At 51.0% G+C, this 23,229-nt stretch overlaps 2 protein-coding genes and 1 long non-coding RNA gene across 4 annotated transcripts in view; all 3 read left to right on the top strand.

Annotated features, from left to right (window-relative positions):
• Nucleotides 1-5,834, top strand: part of FCHO1 (FCH and mu domain containing endocytic adaptor 1) — a 32,482-nt gene extending 26,648 nt beyond the window's left edge. The window contains exons 23-28 of the mRNA XM_083720240.1: nucleotides 604-759; nucleotides 1,185-1,317; nucleotides 1,632-1,831; nucleotides 4,959-5,023; nucleotides 5,188-5,352; nucleotides 5,461-5,834. Of these exons, the coding sequence (XP_083576366.1) occupies nucleotides 604-759; nucleotides 1,185-1,317; nucleotides 1,632-1,831; nucleotides 4,959-5,023; nucleotides 5,188-5,352; nucleotides 5,461-5,483 (742 nt within the window). The 3' untranslated portion in view covers nucleotides 5,484-5,834. The remainder of the gene's footprint in view (nucleotides 1-603; nucleotides 760-1,184; nucleotides 1,318-1,631; nucleotides 1,832-4,958; nucleotides 5,024-5,187; nucleotides 5,353-5,460) is intronic.
• Nucleotides 5,835-9,788: 3,954 nt separating this feature from the next.
• Nucleotides 9,789-21,986, top strand: B3GNT3 (UDP-GlcNAc:betaGal beta-1,3-N-acetylglucosaminyltransferase 3). 2 transcript variants are annotated; one of them, XM_083720109.1, is made up of 2 exons: nucleotides 9,789-9,855; nucleotides 18,871-21,986. In XM_083720109.1, exon 2 carries the CDS (start codon nucleotides 18,877-18,879, stop codon nucleotides 20,020-20,022), a length of 1,146 nt encoding a protein of 381 aa, XP_083576235.1. In that variant the 5' UTR covers nucleotides 9,789-9,855; nucleotides 18,871-18,876; the 3' UTR covers nucleotides 20,023-21,986. The 2 variants fall into 2 exon arrangements, with proteins under 2 accessions (XP_083576235.1, XP_083576236.1); XM_083720110.1 differs by lacking the exon at nucleotides 9,789-9,855 and adding an exon at nucleotides 14,850-15,011.
• Nucleotides 17,411-17,877, top strand: LOC310835479. The gene is made up of 2 exons (XR_014559674.1): nucleotides 17,411-17,452; nucleotides 17,797-17,877. It is a non-coding gene; the product is annotated as an uncharacterized lncRNA (long non-coding RNA).
• Nucleotides 21,987-23,229: the final 1,243 nt, after the last annotated feature.

Genomic DNA, 23,229 nt, shown 5'->3' with positions numbered 1-23,229 from the left:
GCCTCTGTTCATGACAGATCAGCTTAGGTACCTGATGCGAAACAAGGATTTTAAGGTCTCCGTCCTACTTTGCACGCGGGCTCTGGGAATATGGGTGATCTCTCTCTCTCACAGCCACGGTTTCAGATCTATACACTTTTCCTGTTTTGTGGAACAACAACAACAATTTTATTATTTTCATGCCGCCCATCCAACTGGGTTGCGGCAGCCGCTCTGGGCAGCTCCCAACAAAAAATGTAAAATGCAATGAAACATCAGCCAGCTTCGCTGAACTTCCCTTTGCCTCTGCCCTGATCTCTCTGCTCAGTTGGTTGAGCAGGAGACTCTGAATCTCAGGGTCGTGGGTTCAAGCCCCACGTCGGGCAAAAGATTCCTGCATTGCAGGGGGTTGGCCTGGATGACCCTGGGGGGTCCCCCTTCTATGACTTGCAAGCAGATGTGGCAGTGTGGGGTAGTGGGCTCTCCCGCTGGCGCTCTTTTGCAGAAGCAAGTGGCAGTCCCTCCTGGGGCGTGAGGGGCTCCTGGGACGGGACGGAGAGTGCTTGGATAGGGCAAATAGGGCCAGGGGTGATAATGCCAGGCTCTGTCTCGCCTCTCCTGCAGCTGCCTGGTCAAGGTCACGGGGGAGCTGACCATGTCCTTCCCGGCGGGGATCCTGCGTGTCTTCAGCAGCGCCCCTGCACCCCCCGTCCTCAGCTTCCGCCTGCGCCACACGGCCGCCATCGACCAGTTCCTGCCCAACACCGAACTCCTCTTCAGGTACCACGCGGGGGGGGGAGATGGGGGGCATAGGGTGCCCCTGTGGGAGAAACTGGAAAAGCCGGGCGGGGTTCTGCTCCCTTCCGCTCAGAGGGTCGGATCCAGCTGCCCTGTTCCGCTTTCTCCCTGGGGCTCCCCCAAATCCACTGCGGGGAACTATGTGGACCCCCAAGAATTGCACATGGTTGGGGGGAGAATGAGAGAGGAGCTCAATCCGTGGGGCAGAGAACCAGACCTCTGAAAGCAGGAGAGAGCCAAGTTGGCCTGTTGTTCCAGCGGGTCTACTCTGAGTAGGACTTTGTTGGAGCAGGGAGGGAGAGCAAAGAGGAGGGGGTCCTTCTCCTCTCAGATTGTGGGGGGGCACCCCACAGAACCAGACTGACCTCCTGGGTGGTGATGGATTTCTCTTCCGCCCCCCCCCCCAGTGACACCTCGCAAAGTGACCCCCACAGCAAGGACTTCTGGCTCAACATGGCCGCCCTCACTGCACACCTCCAGAAGCAGGCGGAGCAGGCGCCGGGCGCCCCGTACTACAACGTCACCCTCCTCAGATACCAGGTGGAACAGACGGGCCCTGCGGGTGGTTGGGTTGGGGGAGGGAAGAGCTGAGGAAAGGGGAACTGCCCCCCCCCCAGTGCTTCCAGACCCCCATCCTCTCTAAGCAGCCCAGGACCATCAGGAGTCCAGAACCAGCCGTGGCTCCTGCATGGCCGGGGTGGGCTGGATGACCCCCGGGGTCCCTTTTGCTTCAACCTTTCCATGATTCCCCCTCCCATGGCTCCTGCATGGCTGGGGGTGGGCTGGATGACCCTTCTCCAAAGAGGGAGAGAGAAAGGATTGTCTTTCCGACTCTCTCTGCCCCTCGACTCCAGTACTCCAAGCAAGGCCCACGCTGGGCCCCCTTGCAGCTCTCCGTGGACTGGGCATGTGGGTCGGAGGCCACGCAGGTGCGCATTGACTACAGCTACAACACGGGGGCTTTGGCCTCGGCTGCAGCCCTTGGCAACGTCCAGATCCTCCTGCCCATTGAAGAACCGGCTGCCAACGTCCAGCCCCAGCCGAGCGCCTCGTGGTGAGACCCGGGTCTGGTTTTGGGGTGGGGGGTTGTCTTGGGGAGACAAGGTCATGCTTACTATTTATTAAATTAATATTCCGCCCTGCTGCGTTTGTGAAATATTGATTTATAACGCGTGGTTTTTGTGGGCTGACCAAGGGAAAAGGGACTCTGCTTAACATTTGGGAATACGTGGTAGTTAAATAAAATCAATGGGAAACAAAGGAGGGGAGAAAAGGGGGGGAAATTCTAAAATTCTAAAATATGTTAATATATTGAAATGGAATTGGGAAAAGTATTTCCTATGTTAACTGTGGAAATCTTAAGTATGGAAATGGAATTAGGAAATACTTTGACGCATTTTAACATTTTATCATTTTTTAATTGTTACATTGAGCAGTGAGTAATAATAATAATAAATTTATTTATACCCCGCCCATCCCCAGTCACTCTGGGCAGCTCCCAACATATTAAAAACAGAATAAAACATCAAACATAAAAAGCTTCCCTAAACAGGGCTGCCTTCAGATGTCTTCTAAAAGTCCTTGACATCTGACGGGAGGGCGTTCCCCAGGGCGGGGGCCACCACCGAGGAAGGGAGGAAAGAGAAACATCCTGGAAGCCCGGCAGGCCAACTTTTAAATGCATATTAAATTTTATACTTGTGTTAAATTAATTATATTGAGGTAAAGGAGGGGAGAGAAACATCTTCACTTGGTCGCAGCCCCCTTGCCAGGTATTCTAGGCTGAGAGTGAGCGACTGGCCCCCAAGGCATCATCACCCAATGAGCACTGAGCAGGGAGATTGGGACCCTGGTCCCTCGCTGGTCCTAGTCCAGCACTCTAACCACTGTGCCACCGCTGCCTCCACAAATCTCAGCTAGATAGGAACCAGGGCAGGGGGTTGGGCTGGATGACCCCTGGGGTCCCTTCCACCTCTACTGTTCCACGAATGGTCTAGCTCAGCAGAAGGCAGCTTTGGCAGCTACATCAACCTGTCCTGTTTCAGTCTTTTTGGGAGCCTCTACTCAGAGTGGACTCACCGAAACCAGAGCAAGCTCAGTGAGCCACGCCAGCTGATTTGGGCAGGTTCTGCTCCAAGTGAGATGCCACCTCCGGAGGAAGAAGTGGCTTATTTTATTTTGCAAACGGGACCAAAAAACAATTTCCAGAGAAAAAAGGGATAAATCTGTCCTCTGGGGAGGTTGCCCAATCTCGGCGCGGAGCCCCGGCTGGTTCTGGGGGGAGTCAACAGTTTCTTAACGGGGACCAGAAATGCCTGTTGGGCGAGCCGCTCTTTTGCAAGAGGCCCCAGGGCACGCTAGGCGGTAATAATTTGGCAAAATCTGCCCCAAGTTAATAGTGAGTCACCAGAGGCAGCCTGGGGAGCAGGGCTGAGCTTGGGTCTGGATCTCCGGTGAACTTGGAGATCTCACGGGACCTGGAATCCAGGGGTTGGGGGACCCCAAGTGTAGCCAAAAAGGGGGTGAAGCAGCACCCTGTCCTCCCAGTGGCCAAATGTCCCCAAGGACTGGGGAATGGAGATAGACTCCATCTGGAGCTGGAGGTTCTACAAGAGTACAAGGACCTGGCTGGATCAGGGAAATGGCCCACCTAGTCCAGTATTCAGTTCTCACAATGAAAAAGGCAAATGCAATTCCGCCCGAAGTCTCTGCCCCTGAATCCTGGGAACTAGTTTGCTAAGGGAGCTGGGAATCATAGCTGCACAATGGCTAAAAGGCTCCCCTGTTTTAAGAAGGCTTTTAACTGTTTTTCAGATACCAAGTTGTTTTATTGCTTTTTTGCTTGAGCATGAGAGACTTAATCTCAGGGTCTTGGTTTCAAGCCATGTGGGGCAAAAAGATTCCTCCCTTGTTGGACTAGAGGACCCTTGGGTGACCCTCCCAAGCTTGCACTTCTAGGATTCTGCACCCCCCCCAGTTCATTGGCCCCCCAAACCAAGCAGATGCATTTCCCAAAGGGGAAAGGGAGTCTTGTGGCTGGCATCCGTCTGTCTCGAAAAGCAACAGAGTGTGCCTCCGGGGGTGAAGCCTCAGCAGCCTCCAAGTGAGCTCCTTGGGGGGCAAGCCAGGGCTGTGTGCCTGGGGGTCCGGGGCTGGCCAGATGGCAAGAGCCCCCCCTCGGCCTGGGTGACGGAAGTTTCCTGCATTGCAAGGGGTTGGGTGGATGACTCTTGGGGTCCCAACTCTCCTCTTTTTTTATTCCGTGAGAGCAAGGCGTTGGGCCGCAGCCTGGCTGCAGAAATTGCTGGAAGGTGAGATACAAGACTGTTTTAGGGGCCCAACTCCAGATTGGCTCCTGAGCCTTTTCTTCTCCCACAAGCCAGCGGAGGTTTAGGGTCCAAGTTTTCCTTCCTTCCCAGGTGGACAGATCCCACAGCACAAACAGAAACTGCCTTCTTGACCGTTGGACCCCCCTCTTGGTCTTGTCCACTCCCTCCATCAGAGCCTGTCTTTGCACGCAGGGGAAGCCCCTAACTGACCGGGGGTCTGAGACCCTTTGGCTCCCCTCACCTGCTTCACCTGGCCAGTCAAAGCCATTCCCAGGGGAGTCCCTCGGGGATAGAAATCTTAGAATCCAATGGAGGGAAAAATTGAAAAATATTAGCATTTTAGAATATCTAACTGTGAAGATACATAAAATGAAAGGGTTTAAGGTCAGGGAGGAGGAGGAGGAGGAGGATTGGTTTGAGAAAATATTGAATTATTTGGGCAGGTTTGAACAATTTGGGGCAATTAAAATGTTAAAAGTTAAATAGACCTTGTGGAGGGAGAGTGTTAAGGTATATGGAATTGTACATATGGTTGATTTGAATATGTTATTATTGATTATGTATACCCAATGTATCAGCCGCCTGGGGGGTTTCACTGTTTGTTTTCACTGTCTGTGTTTTGGTTGTTGGATATATATATATATATCTCCTAGAATCCTAGAATGGTAGAGTTGGAAGTGGCCCTGAGTGTTATCCAGTCCAACCTGCTGCAATGCAGGATTGGCAGTTGTCCCTTACAGGGATCGAACCTACGACCTTGGCGTCATCAGCACCAGGCTCTCACCAACGGGGCTCTGCAGCAAAATGTACAAATGGCCCAAGCAGCTTGTCTCTTTCTCTCCCCTCTTGCAGGAACCTGGAGGAGAAGCGATTGCTGTGGCGGCTCCTGGACCTCCCTGGCACCCAAGGGCACCCAGGTGAGCTGGCCAAGGGGTGGCGCGGATGCCAGGCTCCAGTCCGGCTGGTGGGCGGCTCTTCTTCCTCTTGCCCGCCCCCTGTGCAGGGAAGCAGCGGCTCTCTGGAACCTGGGGGGCCCCATCTCCTTCGCTTGGGTCCATCTCTTCTTCTCTTTTCTCTGCAGGATCCGGCCGCCTCCTGGCCAGCTGGGAACCCCTGACTGGTCCCAGCAAGCCCAGCCCCGTGGCAGCCCAGTTCACCAGCGAGGGGAGCACCCTTTCCGGGGCAGATGTGGAGCTGGTGGGCAGCGGGTACCGCATGTCGCTGGTCAAGAAGAGGTTCGCCACAGGTAGTAGGAATGGGGGCTGGCAGAGTCGGGAGGGGCAATAGCGGTCATCTAGTCTGACCTGCTGCAAGGCAGGAATCCCAAAGTTCCCCCCTTGCTCTCCTTTTCCAGGGATTTACCTCGCTGGCTCCTGATCAGACCCCGTCCCAGCAGTCGCCTCCGGTTTGTTCCAAAAGTGTGTCTTGCGACAGGAAGGAGATGTTTGCGGGTTTTTAAATTATTTTTCGCCTGGATTTTAAAACACTGGAGTTGGGGAGAGAGAAGCAGCCACCTGGGAATGGAGGAATGGAGGAGGAGGCGGATCCGTGCGCAGTTCGAGGCGGAAGGGATTTTGCACCGAAGGGCGAGACGTTCCTCCCTTACCACAAATCGCTCCATATTATTTTTATTGTTATTTTGTATTCTCCATCTTTCATTCCTAAGCTGCGTCAGAGCCCAGAAGTCGGGAGGAGGCGCTTTCCCATTTTCCAAGCTGCAAAGGGGGGGGGGAAAGGGGGGGAGAATTGCTGTTGGAAAAGTTGCTCTTTTAATAATAAAAACCACTTGTTTTTCTAAAAAACGACTTTGTGTGCGCTGGTTTTTAAAGTTTCCTAAAATCTTTCTTTGAAACACATTTACAGCATAAGAGGATTCCATGCTGGCAAATTCAGGACGCAGAAAAGGAAGTACCTTTGTCACCCGGCGCTTAGCTGGACTGCGGAACTCCCTCCCACTGGAAGTTTTCCTCCTTTTCTCATTAGAACTCTCAGACAATCAGGTGAAGCTGAACATTGGGAGAGTTGAGAGAGGAGAGGAAGGGCTTCTTAGATAAACTGGACTCTTTGCCACAAGAGGCAGTGGATCAGGCATAGTAAATAATAATAATAATAACAATAACAATAACAATAATAACAATAGACAGTTGGAATGTTTTATTATTAATATTTTATTAGAAGAATTTCATTTATAAAAAGAGAAGAAAAAGAAAAGAGCAAATGAGGATGGAAAAGAAAGAAAAATAAGTTATTGATAATTATATGCACATTAGGATAAGAAGAATATACACCACTGTATATTAATGCTTGGTAATATAACAGTGTTTTTTCATTTTTTTAAATTGTTGGAACATAAGAAGGGGCTACTGGGTCATGCCTAGCAAATCATCATCATCATCCAATATCCTGTTCTCACAGTGGCCAAGCAGATGCTATCCTCTCCTCCTGAGGTTTCCTGCAACTGCCACCCAGAAGCATTTCCACTGCGGAGGCAGAGCACAGCCATCCATAGCCACAAATTGGCCCTCGTCCTCTTTTGCAGCCATCCAAGTTGCTGGCCATCGCTACATCCTGTGGCAGGGAGTACCACAGTTCAGCTCTGCTGCTTCCTTTTATCTGTCCTGAATTTCACAACACTCAGCTTCATTGCACGTCCTCAGGCTGTGCAAGACGATGGTGGAAGGGGAGAAGGAATGTGTGTGTGTGTGTGTGTGTGTGTGTGAGAGAGAGAGAGAACATCCAGTGCAAACAGGGTGTCTGCAAGTAAGCCTGCAGGTAGAACAGGAAAGTCTGGTCAGAGCCCCTGACTGTTTGCTCAGGGATGGTGACAAGGCTGCTGCGGAAGGCGTTCATCATGCCTGGGGAACAACAAACTGGACATAGCTGCAGGTGCTGTTCTCCTAGAAACAGCTTTATAAGGGGCACCCAGGGGTCATCCAGCCCAACCCACTGCAATAATTAAAATAATAATAATATATTATTATTTATACCCCGCCCATCTGGCTGGGTTTCCCCAGCCACTCTGTGCGGCTTCCAACAAATTATTAAAATACAATAGTCTGTTAAACATTAAAAGCTTCCCTAAACAGGGCTGCCTTCAGATGTCTTTTAAAATGCATTTCTGGGTTATTTGTGAGGCATAGGAATTTGTTCTTTATTTTTCTCTCCAAAATATAATCCGGCCCCCCACAAAGTCTGAGGGACAGTGGACCGGCCCCCTGCTGAAAATGACCCCTGGTGTTTGCTGACCCCTAGTGTAGTTAGTTACTGCAGGGCCAGAATCGCAACTATACCCCCCCCCCATGGTCACCCTACCAGTTTCAGAACTCTCTAATTAACTCTCCCAACACCTTCTGAGGTCAAAGAATCTCAGGATTATAGGGTAGGAAGGGATCCCAAGGGTCATCCAGTCCAACCCCCCTGCAAAGCAGGAATCTCCGCTAAAGCACCCTGGTAGATGGTCAAACAACCTCCACTTATGAACCTCCAAGGAAGGAGAGTCTGCCACCTCCTTTCCATGGTAGAAAAGTTCTTGCTGGCATGCAGACAACCTCTGCATACATTCCAGTTTGCCAGCACCCTTCTTAAATTGTGGCACCCAGAATTGGACACAGGATTCCAGGTGTGGTCTCACCAAGGCAGAAGAGAGCAGTTCTGTTTTTTCCCTTGATCTGAACACTAAAGGTAAAGGGACCCCTGACCATTGGGTCCAGTGGGACTCTGGGGTTGCAGCGCTCATCTCGCTTTAATGGCCGAGGGAGCTGGCGTACAGCTTCTGGGTCATGTGGCCAGCAGGACTAAGCCGCTTCTGGCAAACCAGAGCAGCACACGGAAACGCCGTTTACCTTCCCGCCGGAGCGGTACCTATTTATCTACTTGCACTTTTGACGTGCTTTTGAACTGCTAGGTTGGCAGGAGCAGGGACTGAGCAACGGGAACCGCCGGCCTTGATCTGAACACTACACTCCTCTTAAACAGCCTAGAAGAGCACTCCCTTTTTCTGCTGCTGCATCACCCGGTGGACTCATGTTCAGCTTGTGGTCCACCAAGACCCCTAGAGATCCTCTTCACAGGCCCTGCTAGTAAGCCAGGTGTCCCCCTTCCTATATTTTTGCATCTGGTTCTTCTTGCCCAAGTGCCAAACCTGACATCTGTCCTGACTAAAATTCATTTGTTAGCTTGCGCCCAGGTCTGCAATGTGTTGTGGTCATTTTGAATCTCCTGTGACCCCTCCTAGTTTGGTGTCCCCTCAATTCATTTTTTTCCAATTTAATTTTTATCAAGTTTCAACATTTTAAACATACAGTTTTATTCTCCGATGAGCCAAGAGTCATAAATCAGTTTCAAAGAATAGCCATCTCTTTGGCTTTCTCCGCCTTTGTCTATGCAGGTCGCTCAAATAATACATTTTGTAACTGTGGTTACCTGAGCTCAGTCACTGGCAGGCAAGTGGAACAGAGTCTGGGATGGCTCAATTGGTAGAGCAGGAGACTCAATCTCAAGAGTCGTGGGTTCGAGCCCTGCTTTGGGCAAAAGATTCCTGCATTGCAGGGGGTTGGACTGGATGACCCTCAGGGGTCCCACCATCTCTGCAATTCTATGATTCTGTGATTCTTTACAAAGCCTCCATGAATCGCCAACAGAGACCTAATTACAGACTTCTGATCCAGAGTAGAAGTTAACCACTCACAATTTAATCTTAATTCTTTGCTGCTGATGATTTTGAGTCACTTTCCCCAATAAGGCTGTTTGCCAAATTGCATCGTACTATGGTTAGTCCTTGTGATTCTGACCCCCCTGTCCTGCCAATTGTACTCTCGCAGCAGTTAAAAGATGTGTTCTTTCTAAAGTTTTAATCTATTGTTCTTTGCACACTTTCTGCAGGTTTTAAATTATTATTATTTATGACATTTATATACTGTTGTTCACCTGAGGATCACAGGGCGGCGTACAATATAAAAACAGAAAATTACATAGCAAAGTAACAAATGAAAACAGCACGCCGCCCCACCCCGTTTAAAAGGCAACAATGGTTTAATTAGCCAAATTAATTTTTTAGTGATAACATTATCATTTCATCTTCCTTGCAAACCTCTTTCCCTTTAAAACCAAGTGGCAGATAAATTGTATGAAATAACAATTTATAAAGTCTGTTTTCTTTCCCCTCTTTCTTTCCCCCCCTTTTTGCTACATATTGTTGCAACATTATTATTATTTATTCCATTTATATACCCTTTTATCAAAAGATCCCAGGGTAATATTGCACCAGTAATAAAAACACGATAAAAAGCATGATAAACATGAATACTGTCAGAGAATCGTAGAACTGTAGAGTGCATTTATTTATTTATTCATTTATTTACTACTACTATTATTTTTCCAAAACGGGGTGGGGAGAATACAAAATTGGACCCTGAGGGTGCAACGAGGGGAAATTAAGCCGCCCAGGTGTTGCCTGGGAGATCTGGTTCCCTTCCTCCACGCCCTTGAGATTATTCCTCTTTTCTCTCTCTCTCTCTCGCTCAAACACACACCTGTAATCTTATCGGGCTCTCCTTCCACAAGCCAGCCAGGACCTCGCTCTGCTTCCCCCTTCCTTTTTTGGGGTGCTTGGAGCCGACCTTGCTCTGGGCGTGGGGGTACCTTCAAGCCCCGCCCCTTACCTGCCCAGGTGAGTCAGGCTACCAGGTGCGCGAGGCAGACGGACTCTTTGCCGGAGTCCTGCAAGGCGGAGAGGAGGCTCAGTCTCTGGGTGAGTCCATTCAGAAGCCTTGGTGCTTTTGTGGCGGGTGGACAAAAAAACCCTATTAGAATGAGGATGTGTGTCTGTAGACTATTGCATTTTAATATTCTGCTGGAAGCCGCCTAGAGTGGCTGGGGAAACCCACCTAGATGGGCGGGGTATAAATAATAAATTATTATGATTATTATTATTCTCCAGATAAGCACAATAAACCCATGATAAAGAAATATTGTCACAGCAGGTTCAAAGCAGCATTAGGCTGGACTTTGTCTCTGAACTTGTTGATCCAAAACATTGACAAAAAAATAAATAAATCTATTTCCTCCCCACTAACACACAGGGCTGGTTGTAATTATTATCTTACTCAGAGTTTCCAGATTTTTCTCAACCCATTCAGGTGTAGTGGGACATGTGCTTTTTTCCCTTCCAGTTTTTAGCTGTTATAATCTTAAGCACTTTTAAGCTATTATAACCTTAGCGTTTACCTTTTAGCTATTGCTTTATAATCTTAGTGTTTGCTTTTTAGCTATTATAAATCTTTGCAGCTGTTAAACACTATTTCTGGATGAAAATTTAAAAAAAAAACTGGCAAGAGTTAAATGGTATAAAAAGTAAATAATCCAAAAAATGAAGAGCCATACTGAGCAGTAAACAGGCGCAGTGGTGATCAGCCCTGCAGGGATTGATGTCCTCCGTGCGGCGCTGGTTTGGGGCCTCTGGGAGTTGTAGTTTGGAAGAGCTGGAAGAGACTGGCGCCCTGCAGGCTGTTCCAGAAGATGCATTCATTTATTCTTATGTATTTATTTATAGGCCATGTGAAAGGGACTCAAGGCAGCTGACATATAAAAGCAAGAACCACATTTTTTCGGGGGGGGGGGTAATTAAAAAGCAGTTAAACATTGATAGACATAAGACTATATATCTATAAAATCTGTTTTAAATAGAAACAGCAGCAACTTTTCATTAAAGCAGTCAGCTCCCCAAAGACTGTTGGAACAAGGAAATCTTCAGCCAGGAAGGATCTGGGCTGTTTTCCTGAGGAAGGGAGTTCCAAAGATGCCACCCAGCGAGAAGGGGGAATCTCTCTCTCTCTCTCTCTCTCTACATATGAACTGTACAACAATCCTTCGAGGAAGGCTAGACTGAGAGGCCACACAGCTGGCTCCCCAGGTCAGACCACTTGTGGCCAGGTGGGAGGATTTGAACCCCACAATGTCTCCAGGTAGGGCTGGAAGAGGCACCCTTCCCCCAGTCCCGGAGATCTGCTGCCGGCTGAGCTGGAAGACTTAGCAGCATCCAGTGTTCCTACTTATGCCATCCTTTTGTTGGGAACTAAGAGGACTAGACTCTTCCTTCATTTCTAGGGAGGACTGTAGCTCAGCAGAACATTCACTCTGCATGCAGGTACCTGAGCTCAATCCCTTGAGGGTATCTCCAGGTTAGACTAAACCCATGGAGAGCCGCTCCTTTCTTGTCACTTGAAGTCCTACTCTCTGGAGCAGGAGAAACCAAGCTTGCTCCACCTTCCTTGAGGCAGCCCTTTAGATGTTTGAAGATGGCTCTCCTATCTCCTCTCAGTCTCCTCTTTCCCAGGCTAAACATCCCCAGCTCCTTCAACTGTTCCTCATCAGGCTTGCTTTCCAGTCCCTTGAGCATCTTGGCTGCCCTATTTTCCCCACATTCCAGCTTGTCGACATCCTTCTTCAATTGTGGTGCCCAGAACTGGACACAGAATTCCAGGTGTGACCTGACCAAGGCAGGATAGAGTGGCACTGTGACTTCTCTTGATCTGGAAACTAGACTTGTGGATGTGACCTAGGATGGCATTAGCTTTTTTCGCTGCTGCATCACACTGTTCACTCATGTTCAGCTTGTGGTCCACCAAGACCCCTCAGTCCTTTTCACATGGACTCTCCTTCCTTGGAGGTTTTTAAGCACAGGTTGGGTGGCCTTCTGTCAACGGATGCTTGAGCTGAGATTCCTGCATTGCAGGGGGTTGGACTGGATGACCTTTGGGGTTCCTTCCAACTCTACCATTCTATGATTCTACTGGCAAGGCAGGTGTCCCCCATCTTATATTTGTGCATCTCGTTCTTCCTGCCTAAGTGCAGAACCTGACATTTTCCCTCTGGAGATGCTTTGGTCTCTAGTGGGGAACAAACCCCTCATGAGACGACCAGGCTGTCAGGTTTGCACTCTCTCCATCTAAATCCAGGCCTGAATATGTGAATAAATCAAATTTCTAAGCTGCAACAGAAGGAGGTCCAGAAGCAGTCTATCTCCATTCCCCAGTCCTTGGGGACATTTGGCCACTGGGAGGACAGGGTGCTGGACTAGGTGAGCTGCTTCACCGCCTTTTTGGCTCCTCCTGCTACACTTGGGGTCCCCCAACCCCTGGATTCCAGGTCCCGTGAGATCTCCAAGTTCACCGGAGATCCAGACCCAAGCTCAGCCCTGCTCCCCAGGCTGCCTCTGGTGACTCACTATTAACTTGGGGCAGATTTTGCCAAATTATTACCGCCTAGCGTGCCCTGGGGCCTCTTGCAAAAGAGCGGCTCGCCCAACAGGCATTTCTGGTCCCCGTTAAGAAACTGTTGACTCCCCCCAGAACCAGCCGGGGCTCCGCGCCGAGATTGGGCAACCTCCCCAGAGGACAGATTTATCCCTTTTTTCTCTGGAAATTGTTTTTTGGTCCCGTTTGCAAAATAAAATAAGCCACTTCTTCCTCCGGAGGTGGCATCTCACTTGGAGCAGAACCTGCCCAAATCAGCTGGCGTGGCTCACTGAGCTTGCTCTGGTTTCGGTGAGTCCACTCTGAGTAGAGGCTCCCAAAAAGACTGAAACAGGACAGGTTGATGTAGCTGCCAAAGCTGCCTTCTGCTGAGCTAGACCATTCGTGGAACAGTAGAGGTGGAAGGGACCCCAGGGGTCATCCAGCCCAACCCCCTGCCCTGGTTCCTATCTAGCTGAGATTTGTGGAGGCAGCGGTGGCACAGTGGTTAGAGTGCTGGACTAGGACCAGCGAGGGACCAGGGTCCCAATCTCCCTGCTCAGTGCTCATTGGGTGATGATGCCTTGGGGGCCAGTCGCTCACTCTCAGCCTGACTTTGAGAACCTGTTCACAACTAGGAATCGCAGCTAGATTATCAGAACTATACAGCTGGAATCTCAGGGTCATGGGTTTGAGTCCCACGTTGGGTGATAGATTCCTGCATTGCAGGGGGTTGGGCTAGATGACCCTCGGGGACCCCTTCCATTTTGATGATTCTGTGTGAAACGGCTGACCTCCTCCCCACACAGCACTGCACTGGGTGGGCCTCGCCTCATTTTCGGCCACCTTGGATTGAGTCCAAAGAGACTGATGGCAATTTCCACCCACAAAGAAACCAGCTTAGCTGCATTCTGAGCTAGCAGAATGTCCTGGGCTGGATTTCTCTTGGGGCCAGTTTTGTGTGCAATGCAGAAGCGAATGCCGTGTGCTTGGAATGTGACTTGAGGTGGGGTCTGCCCAATGAGGGAGGGGTCCCCTTTTTGACGCTGCCTCTGGTTTGGTTGCAGCCCTGCAACATTCCACCAGTGACAGAAGAACCACCTGATGGGATCAGGCCAGCTCCTGCTCTCAGAGGTGCTCAGAGTTAAGCTGTGGAACTCCCTGCCACAGGAGTGGCCCCAACTTGCATGGCTTTCAAAGAGGATTGGCCAAATCCATGGAGGAGGAGAGGGCTATCGATGGCTCCTAGCCAGGGTGGCTGTGCTCCACAGTCAGAGGCAATGTATACTCCTGAATCCCAGTGCCTGGCATTCCCAGGAGGGGAGAGGGCACTTTTTCTGGAATCCTGCTTGCAGGAAATCTGTGAGAACAGGATGCTGGACAGACGAGCCCTTTTTGGGTCTGATCTAGCAATCCAGCTCTTCTTTTGGAACCTCCAGGTCCAGGGACAGTCTATCTGGATTCCTCAGTTCTTAGGGATCTCCAGCCCCTGAGAAGACAGGCGTATTGAATCATAGAAGTGCAGAGTTGGAAGGAACTCTGAGGATCATCTCATCCAACCTCCTGCAAGGCAGGAATTGTTAGCAGGGAGAATCATAGAAATGTGGGGTTGGAAGGGACCCTGAGGGTCATCCAGCCCAACCCCCTGCAAGGCAGGAATCTCAGCTGAAGCATCCCAGACAGAGGGCCACCCAACCTCCAAGAAAGGAGAGTCCACCACTCCTATGAGGAGTCTGTTCTTGCTGTTGCAAATAAGGAAGAGACACTCTTTGCGTTTCAATAAATGGCTGGCTGTGGAAGCATTACAATGAAAGACTTTGAAGCCGAGTGGTGACCGCTGCCTTCAAAATTATAGGCAGGGCTCCGTCTGCCACCTTCATTGTTTCCTTCATTTGGTGCAGGGATTTTATTTTCCGGATAAACAGGCCTCTGTTTTTGCACCTACACGCAGACCACTTTTCATTGTTCTCTGAGACATGGAGAAAAAGGGAAAGCGGGACATTCTGGGGTCAAGAGGGAAACGGGGACAGCTTTTGTAGTTCCGGAACTGTCCCTGGGAAACGGGGACCCTGGAGGGTCTGCAACTGCCTCACTGGGGCAAGACCTACTGGGGAGAGTTGCTCATTAGGCCTCAGGGCAATGCAGCTTCTGGCGTTCTATTCAAACCCATCCTTTTTTCCAAAAGCATGAGGTCTAGAAACTTAGCTCCTGCAGAAGTCCTCAGGTTCAATCCTGAAATCTGCCGGAAAGCCACTGCAGGGTTATCTAGTCCACAGCCCACCCTGACTGGTAAATGATGCGGCTCCCTGTGTTTTGTTGAGTGAAGCACCCTGAGATAAATATATATCAAAGAGAGCATTTCCCAACTGGTCTGGAGTCAGTTTGTGCCTCAGCAAAGTTGATGCAGGAAACTGAGTTATTAATGCCTCCGGAAATTGTCGGAGGTTGCAAAACAGACCCTAAAATAGCTAGAAAGGGAAGTGAGAGCGGAAGCTGTGTCTTCAGGTGCAAGCAGAGGCCAAGTGCTGCGGGGTGCAGGGAGTTTCTTTCTCCGAAACAGACCAAAGAACTGCTCAAGTCGAAGATGCAACTGGCAGAGGGCAGGATCCAAACCGGCAGATTAAAAGGGTGAGGAAGGAGATTCTGGCTTATCATCAGGAGTAAGTTTCTGAGGGTAAGAGTCCTTCGATGGCAGAGTGGACTCCCATGAAAGAAGGTGTTGGGAGGTTTCTAAGCAGAGGTTGGGGGGGGGGCCACCTGCCAGGGATTCTCTACCTGTGCTTCCTGCATGGCAGGGGGTTGGACTGGATGACCCTCGGGGTCCCCTCCAATTCTATGACTCCATTTCACCATCCTGAAAGGATTTTTAAAGTTTCTTTTCTTTTCTTTTTTGCATTTTGGGAATTTGTTCCTTGCTGCCTTTGCACTTTGAAAGGTCTCTGGGCTGGCTGTGCAGATTGTTTGCTGGGAGATATTGCCAGATAAGGACTCCTTTAATTGGAGCCTGTGCCTTGGAGAAAGCAAACAGGGAGGTAACAAGCGCTTGGCACCAGTGGCTCTGCGGGACTTGTTGCCACAACACACACACACACAGAGAGAGAGACCAAGTCTTGGCTGGGAAGGAGGAAGAGGATCTAGGAATACAATGGTACCTCGGGTTAAGTACTTAATTCATTCTGGAGGTCCGTTCTTAACCTGAAACTGTTCTTAACCTGAAGCACCACTTTAGCTAATGGGACCTCCTGCTGCCGCCACACCTCCAGAGCACGATTTCTGTTCTCATCCTGAAGCAAAGTTCTTAACCTGAAGCACTATTTCTGGGTTAGCGGAGTCTGTAAACTGAAGCGTATGTAACCTGAAGTGTATGTAACCTGAGGTACCACTGTAATTATAACCGCAGGTCAGAGAAAAGGAAACTAAGGGAAGAAGAGGAGTTTGGATTTGCTATCCCGCTTTATCACTCCCCTTCAGGAGTCTCAAAGCGGCTCACATTCTTCTTTCCCTTCCTCTCCACAACAAACACTCTGTGAGGTGAGTGGGGCTGAGACTTCAGAGAAGTGTGACTGGCCCAAGGTCACCCAGCAGCTGCAGGTGGAGGAGCGGGGAATCAAACCCGGTTCAAACCAAATTATGAGTCTACCATTCTTAACCACTACACCACACTGGCTCTCAAGAGACTTAAACCTTTGCTGTCTCTTGTCATGTGCAAAACTGACTTGCCCTTCAGGTGCTTTGGGGAGTCAGGCAGGGTGTTTACAGTCCAGAGCTTGCCTAGATAAAGAGAAGGAGAAACCCTCCAGGTGCAAAAGGACAAGCCTGTAAGAGTTGGAAGGGACCCTGAGTGTCATCTAGACCAACCCCCTGCAGTGGTCAAGGTGGGGCTCAAACCCATGACCCTGAGAGCAAGAGTCTCCTGCCCCAGCTACCCCCCTCCATCAATGCACAGTTCAGGGCTACAAAGAATGGTGTTGCAATCGGTATTACAGCATTATTGTATGTTGTTTGTGAGTTAGGCTCATAGAGGAAATGATTTAAATTATGATTCTTTTAAATAGACGGACAGGAGTCCTCTCTGCAGTCTGCCTCTTTCGTGCCCCGAAGGGCCAGAGTGTCCTCTGCACTCTGCAGTTCAGGGAAGCCAACTTATTTGCTTGCAGCTTCTCATCCTTCCTTGATGGACTTCTTCAATTGCACAAGAACACCTTTGTTCACGTGCAGAGTGAGAAGCGGAGCACGAGGCTCTCCGAAGGCAGCCCTGTATGGGGGAGGTTGGTTAATGCTTGATGTATTATTATTCTTATTTTGTATATGCTGGAAGCCACCCAGAGTGGCTGGGGCAACGCAGTCAGTTGGGCAGGGTACAAATAAGACTATTATTATTATTTGCTCATTATTATTTGCTAGGATCAGCTGCATGGTTGATGTGACGTCAAACCAAGGCACGGAGCCCTGCTTGCCCCAGGCCACTGAGAAGCTGCTTCCTCCTCCTCCTCTTTCCCCCTTCCCAGCATTTCCTCCTCACTGTGTGGAAACTGCCCTGGGGCTAGGATGGTCCTAGTGCCAGTTTCGAATGTTACTCTTCCAGAACTGGGATGGGTTCCATCAGGAGTGAGGAGCCTGTCCCCTTCTGTGTGTTGCTGAACACACACACACACCCTTTGGGGTAAAGTTTAGTATTACAATTTTCTTTTTATAATGTATATAAAACAGAGAGGATGATTGCAACAACAGGCAAAAATTAAGAGAGGAAAAGCAGAACGGTAAAATAAGGATGTAGAATGAGTAGTTGCACGTGAGTTAAAATAGCAATGTTAACGGAAAAATCTGAGGGCTCTCTTCGACAAAAACAAAGATACCAACCAGGATAATTTGGAGCAAAACAGCAGCCTGTAGGCTTGGTCTTTATTGAAGACTGTCGTGACAGGACTCCCCCCCCCCCCCCCGCAACAAGATGAAGCAAAATGGAAGCCCAGAACAAAAGAAGACCCCCAACTTTTATTAGTTACTAATCCCCCAAACTACACCCCTAATACTACATCACAACTACATCACAAAAAGGACGGGTTGAGGGAGGTCCTGTCACCTGGCTGGTTCCCCCTTTCCCCCTCCCCATGAGTACTTTCCAGGTGACAAAGGGGAGTTTGCCGTTTCCTGCCCCCAGAGGGGAGAGCTGATCATTGTCTTTTGTTCCAGTCCGTGCTGAATCCACTCCCATATGCAAGTTCTTTGTGCTCTTGATGGTCTTCTGTCTAGGACCATCAGGGTTGGCATAAAGACAAAAGGTAGTTCAGTTTCCTGCCCCATGAGGGGGAATCCAATCACTGTTCTTTTGTTATAGTCCGTGTGTTGAATCCACTCGTGTATGCAGTCCGTTGTGTTGTTGATGGTCTTCTGTCTGAGACCATCAGGGTTGGCATAGCAACGGGCAGGGCTCCTGTGGATGTACTGGTATGCTCAAGGATTATGGCTGCCCTGTATCAAACCTTCCCCATTTTGTAGTCCTTCCTTCATGGAGTGAAATAAAAGTGGAACAGTGCAAATCCAATGTATGTTTGATTTTCTATGAATTTATAACAGAAGCGTAGCGTATGTAGTGTGTGAGTGTGAGTGTGTGTTAAGTTTGTACAAACTGAATGATTGGGGGGGGGGGTGTTTCCTGCTACACTCCTGTCCCCTCTTTGTCTCCCAGAACCTGAAGAGGTATGAAAAGGGTGGAGGAAAGGTTGGCTGCATGTAGGTACAGTCTCCAATTGCTTGGGGAAAACCCTGGAGAGGAGGGGATTTAGGTGGCTATGGGGAGGCTGGGACCTTCAGTCTCTGCAACTGCTTCATGGGGGTAAGAACTACTGGGGAATAGTTGCTGTGCTCACTAGGCTTGACAGCCTGTGCAGATCCTGTTTTTGCCAGAAAATGTTAGGATTTTACGTAACCGGTGCTGGTTAGTGTGATTAGTATAAATCACACGAGATGTCTGAGAAGAGTGTGGGAACGGAAGACTGTCTTATCTCTTCCGTCTGAGAGTGTTATTGGACTGTACTTTCGTTTTGCTGTGTGCTTTCTGGTTTTCTGCCAGAGTTTGGAAGGCACAGACGTGATTATGGATTCTCTGTATATATTGTGAATAAAACGTAGTTTAGATCTTCGGATGTCTCTATCTTCTTGCTGGGTGATGCCGAAAGACTGGTGTGCCCTTTTCATATGAGAAGTGTTGCAGAGGGGCACTCGGGAGTGAAGGGACATGCCATCCCAGAGACGTGCCTACTGGGAGATGCTGGGAGGTACTGGGGGTCTGCCGTCCCCCCCCCAGGAGCGCTTGCCAACAGAAAAGAGTCCACTCCTATTTGCAAGGTGTGATTTACTCCTGGTTCCTGCCTGGATCATTCCTCGGTGGGCGTATGTGTGTGAGAGAGAATCTACCTCATTCCCTGACCTGTAGGGTTGGGAGGGACCCCAAGGGTCATCCAGCCCAACCCCTGCAACACAGGAATCACTCGTGTGCCTCTCACCCCCTCTGTTCTCCCCTTCTCTCCCAGGTGGACATGTCACGACGTTGGTCCTACAAGCTAGAAGCTGCCATCTTGGGTGTGGTGGGCTTCATGGGGCTCTGCTTTCTCCTCCATTCGGACGAGGACCCTGCTGTCTCGACGGAGCCCAGAGCCGCCACCCCAAGTCCATCCACGCCTGCTGCTGCCACCCAGCCCTGGCGCAGCCCCGCTGCCGAGTGCCGCGAGAACGTCTCCGTGGCCAGCGTCCCTGGCTTTGCAGAGCTGCCAGGCCACATCCAGGACTTTTTGCGCTACAAGCACTGCAAGGTGTTCCCGCTGCTCCTGGACTTGCCGGAGAAATGCGGGCGCCCCGAGTCCTCGCACGAGGTCTTCCTCCTGCTGGCCATCAAGTCCTCTCCGGGGAACTACGAGCGCCGGGAGATCATCCGCAAGACCTGGGGCCGCGAGCGGACCTTTGAGGGCGTCCACATCCGCAGGGTCTTCCTGGCGGGGGTCCCAGGGAATGCCCGCGATGCCCGCAAGCTTGGCCGGCTGCTGCGGCTGGAGACGGAGGAGCATGGGGACATCCTGCAGTGGGGCTTCCAGGACAGCTTCTTCAACCTGACGCTCAAGCAGGTCCTCTTCCACGCCTGGATGGAGTCTCGCTGCCCCGGCGTGCGGTTCGTCTTCAACGGGGACGACGACGTCTTCGCCAACACGGACAACATGGTGCGCTACCTTCTCGGCATCCCGGGTGCGGGAGATGAGCATCTCTTTGTGGGGCAGCTGATCACCAATGTGGGCCCCATCCGCGAGAAGTGGAGCAAGTACTACGTCCCCGAGCAGGTGACCACCTCCAAGTCGTACCCGCCCTATTGCGGCGGCGGAGGGGTCCTCATGTCCGGCTTCACCTCGCGGACCATCTACCAAAAGTCCCTGGGCATTGAGCTGTTCCCCATCGACGACGTCTACCTGGGCATGTGCTTGGAGAGGGCGGGACTGGCACCCGCCTCGCACATGGGCATCCGCACGGTGGGGGTGCGCGTGCCCTCGTCCAAGCTTGAGTCCTTCGACCCCTGCTATTACAAGGAGCTGCTCCTGGTGCACCGATTTGTTCCTTACGAGATGCTGGTGATGTGGGATGCCATCCACCAACCGGACTTGGTCTGTGGGAAGAAAGTCGTTTTCCGAAACCTCTGAGGCTGGGGGGGGGGGGAATTTTGGATGTGTGTGTGAATGGGGCAAACTGCAATGGAGGATGCCCTTTCCTTGCAGGATTTGCTCCTCTCTCGAACTCGTCTCCTGCAGCAGAGGGCAATGTTTCCTTGAGGGATTTCCCACTCTCTCGAACTCTTTTCCCCTGGACAGAGAACCGCAGGGAGGGTGTGTGTCTCTGTATTTGAGGGGCTGCGGCAGCTATGGGGTGGGGTGGGGCTTGTTGGGGTAATTTATTCTTCACCCTTAGCCCTTCAGGGTAAGCTGAGCAGATGCCTCGGGTGCAGCTGGCTTGACTTCTTCGAAGGGGGAAGCCTTTGCAAAAGGGATGGCAATAAAGAATTGAAGATTGAAATTGTAGCAGCTTTGACAATCCTGACCCACAATGCAACACTCCTCTGGGGTCTTCCTGGTAGGACGTGCTGCGCCCAGGAACCCCAAAACTCCTTTATCTTCCAACTCCAAGGTTCTATGATTCTGTCCTCCTTGTGGAAAAGAGGCAGCTGTGGTTTGGGTTGGGCAAAGGGCAGCCTGGAGTTCCTGTTTGGGGAGCAGCCATAAGGCTGGTGTGGGTGATATTTCGTTCCCACGTCAGCAAACGAAGAAAGGCAGTGGTGGTGCAGTGGTTAGTGTGTTGGACCAGGACCCAGGAGGGACGAGGATTTGAATCTCACCACTCAGCTGTGACGCTCAGTGTGGACCTTTGAGGTGGGTGGAGTCTCTCTCTTCTCTCTCTCAGCCTAGCCTTCCTGGGGGGGGGGGGGGGCTTCCAACTCTAGGATGCTATGATTTGCAGTGGCTCCTGCCTGGATGTGCATTCAGGTGCTGTGCTCACCCTTGCTTACATAATTGCTTCCTTTGGCCTTGATCGACAGACGCTAAACCAGGATGTCCTTCGTAAAGGCCAGGTAAACAGGGGGTCTGGTGCCTTACAGGGACTGCCATTGTTCCAGAGCCAGGAACGATCACCATCATGACGAGCAAGCCATCATAAAGTTTCCTTACACCTGTTGCTCAATTTGTACCACAGGCCTGCAATTGTTTGATCTTGGCCCTTGCTCCTGAGGCGCAACCGAGTGTGTCTTTGGGGCGTGGAGTCAAACTGCTGCACTAACAGCACCCAAGTGACCCCCCCCCCTTGGCACAGGCCTGGGTCTTGTGTCTGGGCGTCCTGGGCTGCCCAGGGGTCAGCAAACTTTTTCAGCAGGGGGCCAGTCCACAGTCCCTCAGACCATGTGGGGAGCCGAACTATATTTTTTGGGGGAAATGAACGAATTCCTATGCCCCACAAATAACCCAGAGATGCATTTTAAATAAAAGGACACATTCTACTCCTGTAAAAACATGCTGATTCCCGGACCATCCGTGGGCCGGATTGAGGAGGAGATTGGGCCCATAGCTTTCACTTTCAGATTTGAAAATAAGGCATCAGCAGCCTCACCTATCCTGGAGACAGTCTACGGGATATCTAACAATCCGGGATAGCAGCAGGAAGCAGTGGGGAAACGGTGCTGGAATAAGGGAATTTCCCGCAAAAAAAGGTAAGGTTGACAGCTATGATTGGGCTGGACCCGACCCGCGGGCCTTAGTTTGCCTACCCAGGGCCCAGACAATGAGACCTCCCCCCTTGGCCTCACTGATGAGGTGAAAAGGGAAAGCAGAGCAAGATGTTGGGCATCCGCTGGGCTGCAGGATTTGCCGGAAGGAGGCAGACAAGGCACCATCCAACTGCCTTAGGGACTCCTCTCTAGATTTCTGCAGGGTTTACACATTTATTCTCCCAAAATATCCCACAAGGCAGTGCAAGTTTAGGGTCAGGCTTTTCCTTCTCCCAGATGGGCTCCTTTCCCAGGTGGACAACCCGGCCCTCACTTCCCTGGAGAGAGGTGTGGCCATGGAGAAGGGCCGTGGCCCAGGGAGAGGGCCGTGGCCTGGGGAACATTCTTTTTTTATTACAGTGGTGCCTCGCAAGACGAAATTAATTCCTTCCGCAAGTTTTTTCTTCTTGCGAGTTTTTCGTCTTGCGAAGCACGGTTTCCCATAGGAATGCATTGAAAATCAATTAATGCGTTCCTATGGAGACCACCTTCAGACCAGGTCCGGGGACAGACCGCCAGCCTTCAGAACAGCCTTCTGAAGGCTGGCGGTGGGAAGAAAAGCCCTTCTCCCGCCGCCAGCCTTCAGAAGAGTTCCAGCAGGGGTGCCTAGGCTGCGGATAGCAGCCTGCTGCCCCACACGAGGGGCGCTCTGAAGCAGAGCGCCCCTCGCCGGGGCAGACACCTGCAGCTTGGGGAGCCCTGCAGGAGTTCCCCGCAGGGCTCTCCAAGCTGCGGATAGCAGCCTGCTGCCCCGTACGAGGGGCGCTCTTAAGCAGAGCGCCCCTCGCGCAGGGCAGCAGGCTGCTATCCGCAGCCTAGGCGGGAACTCTTCTGAAGGCTGGCGGGGGAAAAGGGCTTTTCTTCCCACCGCCAGCCTTCAGAACAGCCTTCTGAATGTTGGCGGTGGGGAGGAAAACCTTCCTCCCACCGCAAGTCTTCAAGACAGGTCCGGGAACAGAGGAGAAGCGCTGCACACCTTCCCCTCTGTTCCCGGACCTGTCCTGAAGGCTTGCGGTGGGAGGAGGGCTTTCCTCCCCACCGCCAACATTCAGAAGGCTGTTCTGAATGTTGGCGGTGGGGAGGAAAAACCCTCCTCCCACCGCAAGCCCCGGGAACAGAGGAGAAGCCCTTCGCGCCTTGTCCTCTGTTCCCGGACCTCCCACTGCAAGCCTTAGGACAGGTCCGGGAACAGAGGAGAAGGCGCGCTGCGCTTCCCCGCTGTCCCCGGAGATTTCCCTATGGGCTTTCGTCTTGCGAAGCAAGCCCATAGGGAAGCTGCTAAAAATCGGAAAACCCTTTCGTCTTGCGGGTTTTTCGTTTAGCGAGTGATTCGTCTTGCGGGGCACCACTGTATTATTAAATATTTTCTTGATTTACAAAAATGTGTGTAATGTCTCTCTTTCGTATCCCCCTCCCATGTAACATTATTACAATTCAGTTTCTTTGTTGAGACATTAGGAAGAGAAGGGGGTGGAGGGGGGCTGGGGATCATTCTGAGGGCCGCCTGGTGAGATTTGGAGGGCCACATCCACCTGCTTGTCCTTGAACAAAAATACTGCAATATCTTTAATCTGTCTCCACTTCAGCTGAAGAA

The sequence above is a fragment of the Podarcis gaigeae genome, assembly GCF_964106915.1.
Source record: "Podarcis gaigeae genome assembly, chromosome: 18".
Classification (NCBI taxonomy): Eukaryota; Metazoa; Chordata; class Lepidosauria; order Squamata; family Lacertidae; genus Podarcis; species Podarcis gaigeae.
Note: the sequence above shows the minus strand (reverse complement) of the source record. Positions and strands in the feature narration are given on the sequence as shown.

Coding starts and splice junctions, on each gene's coding strand:
- B3GNT3 (XM_083720109.1), top strand. CDS start 18,877: ATGTCACGACGTTGGTCCTACAAGCTAGAAGCTGCCATCTTGGGTGTG.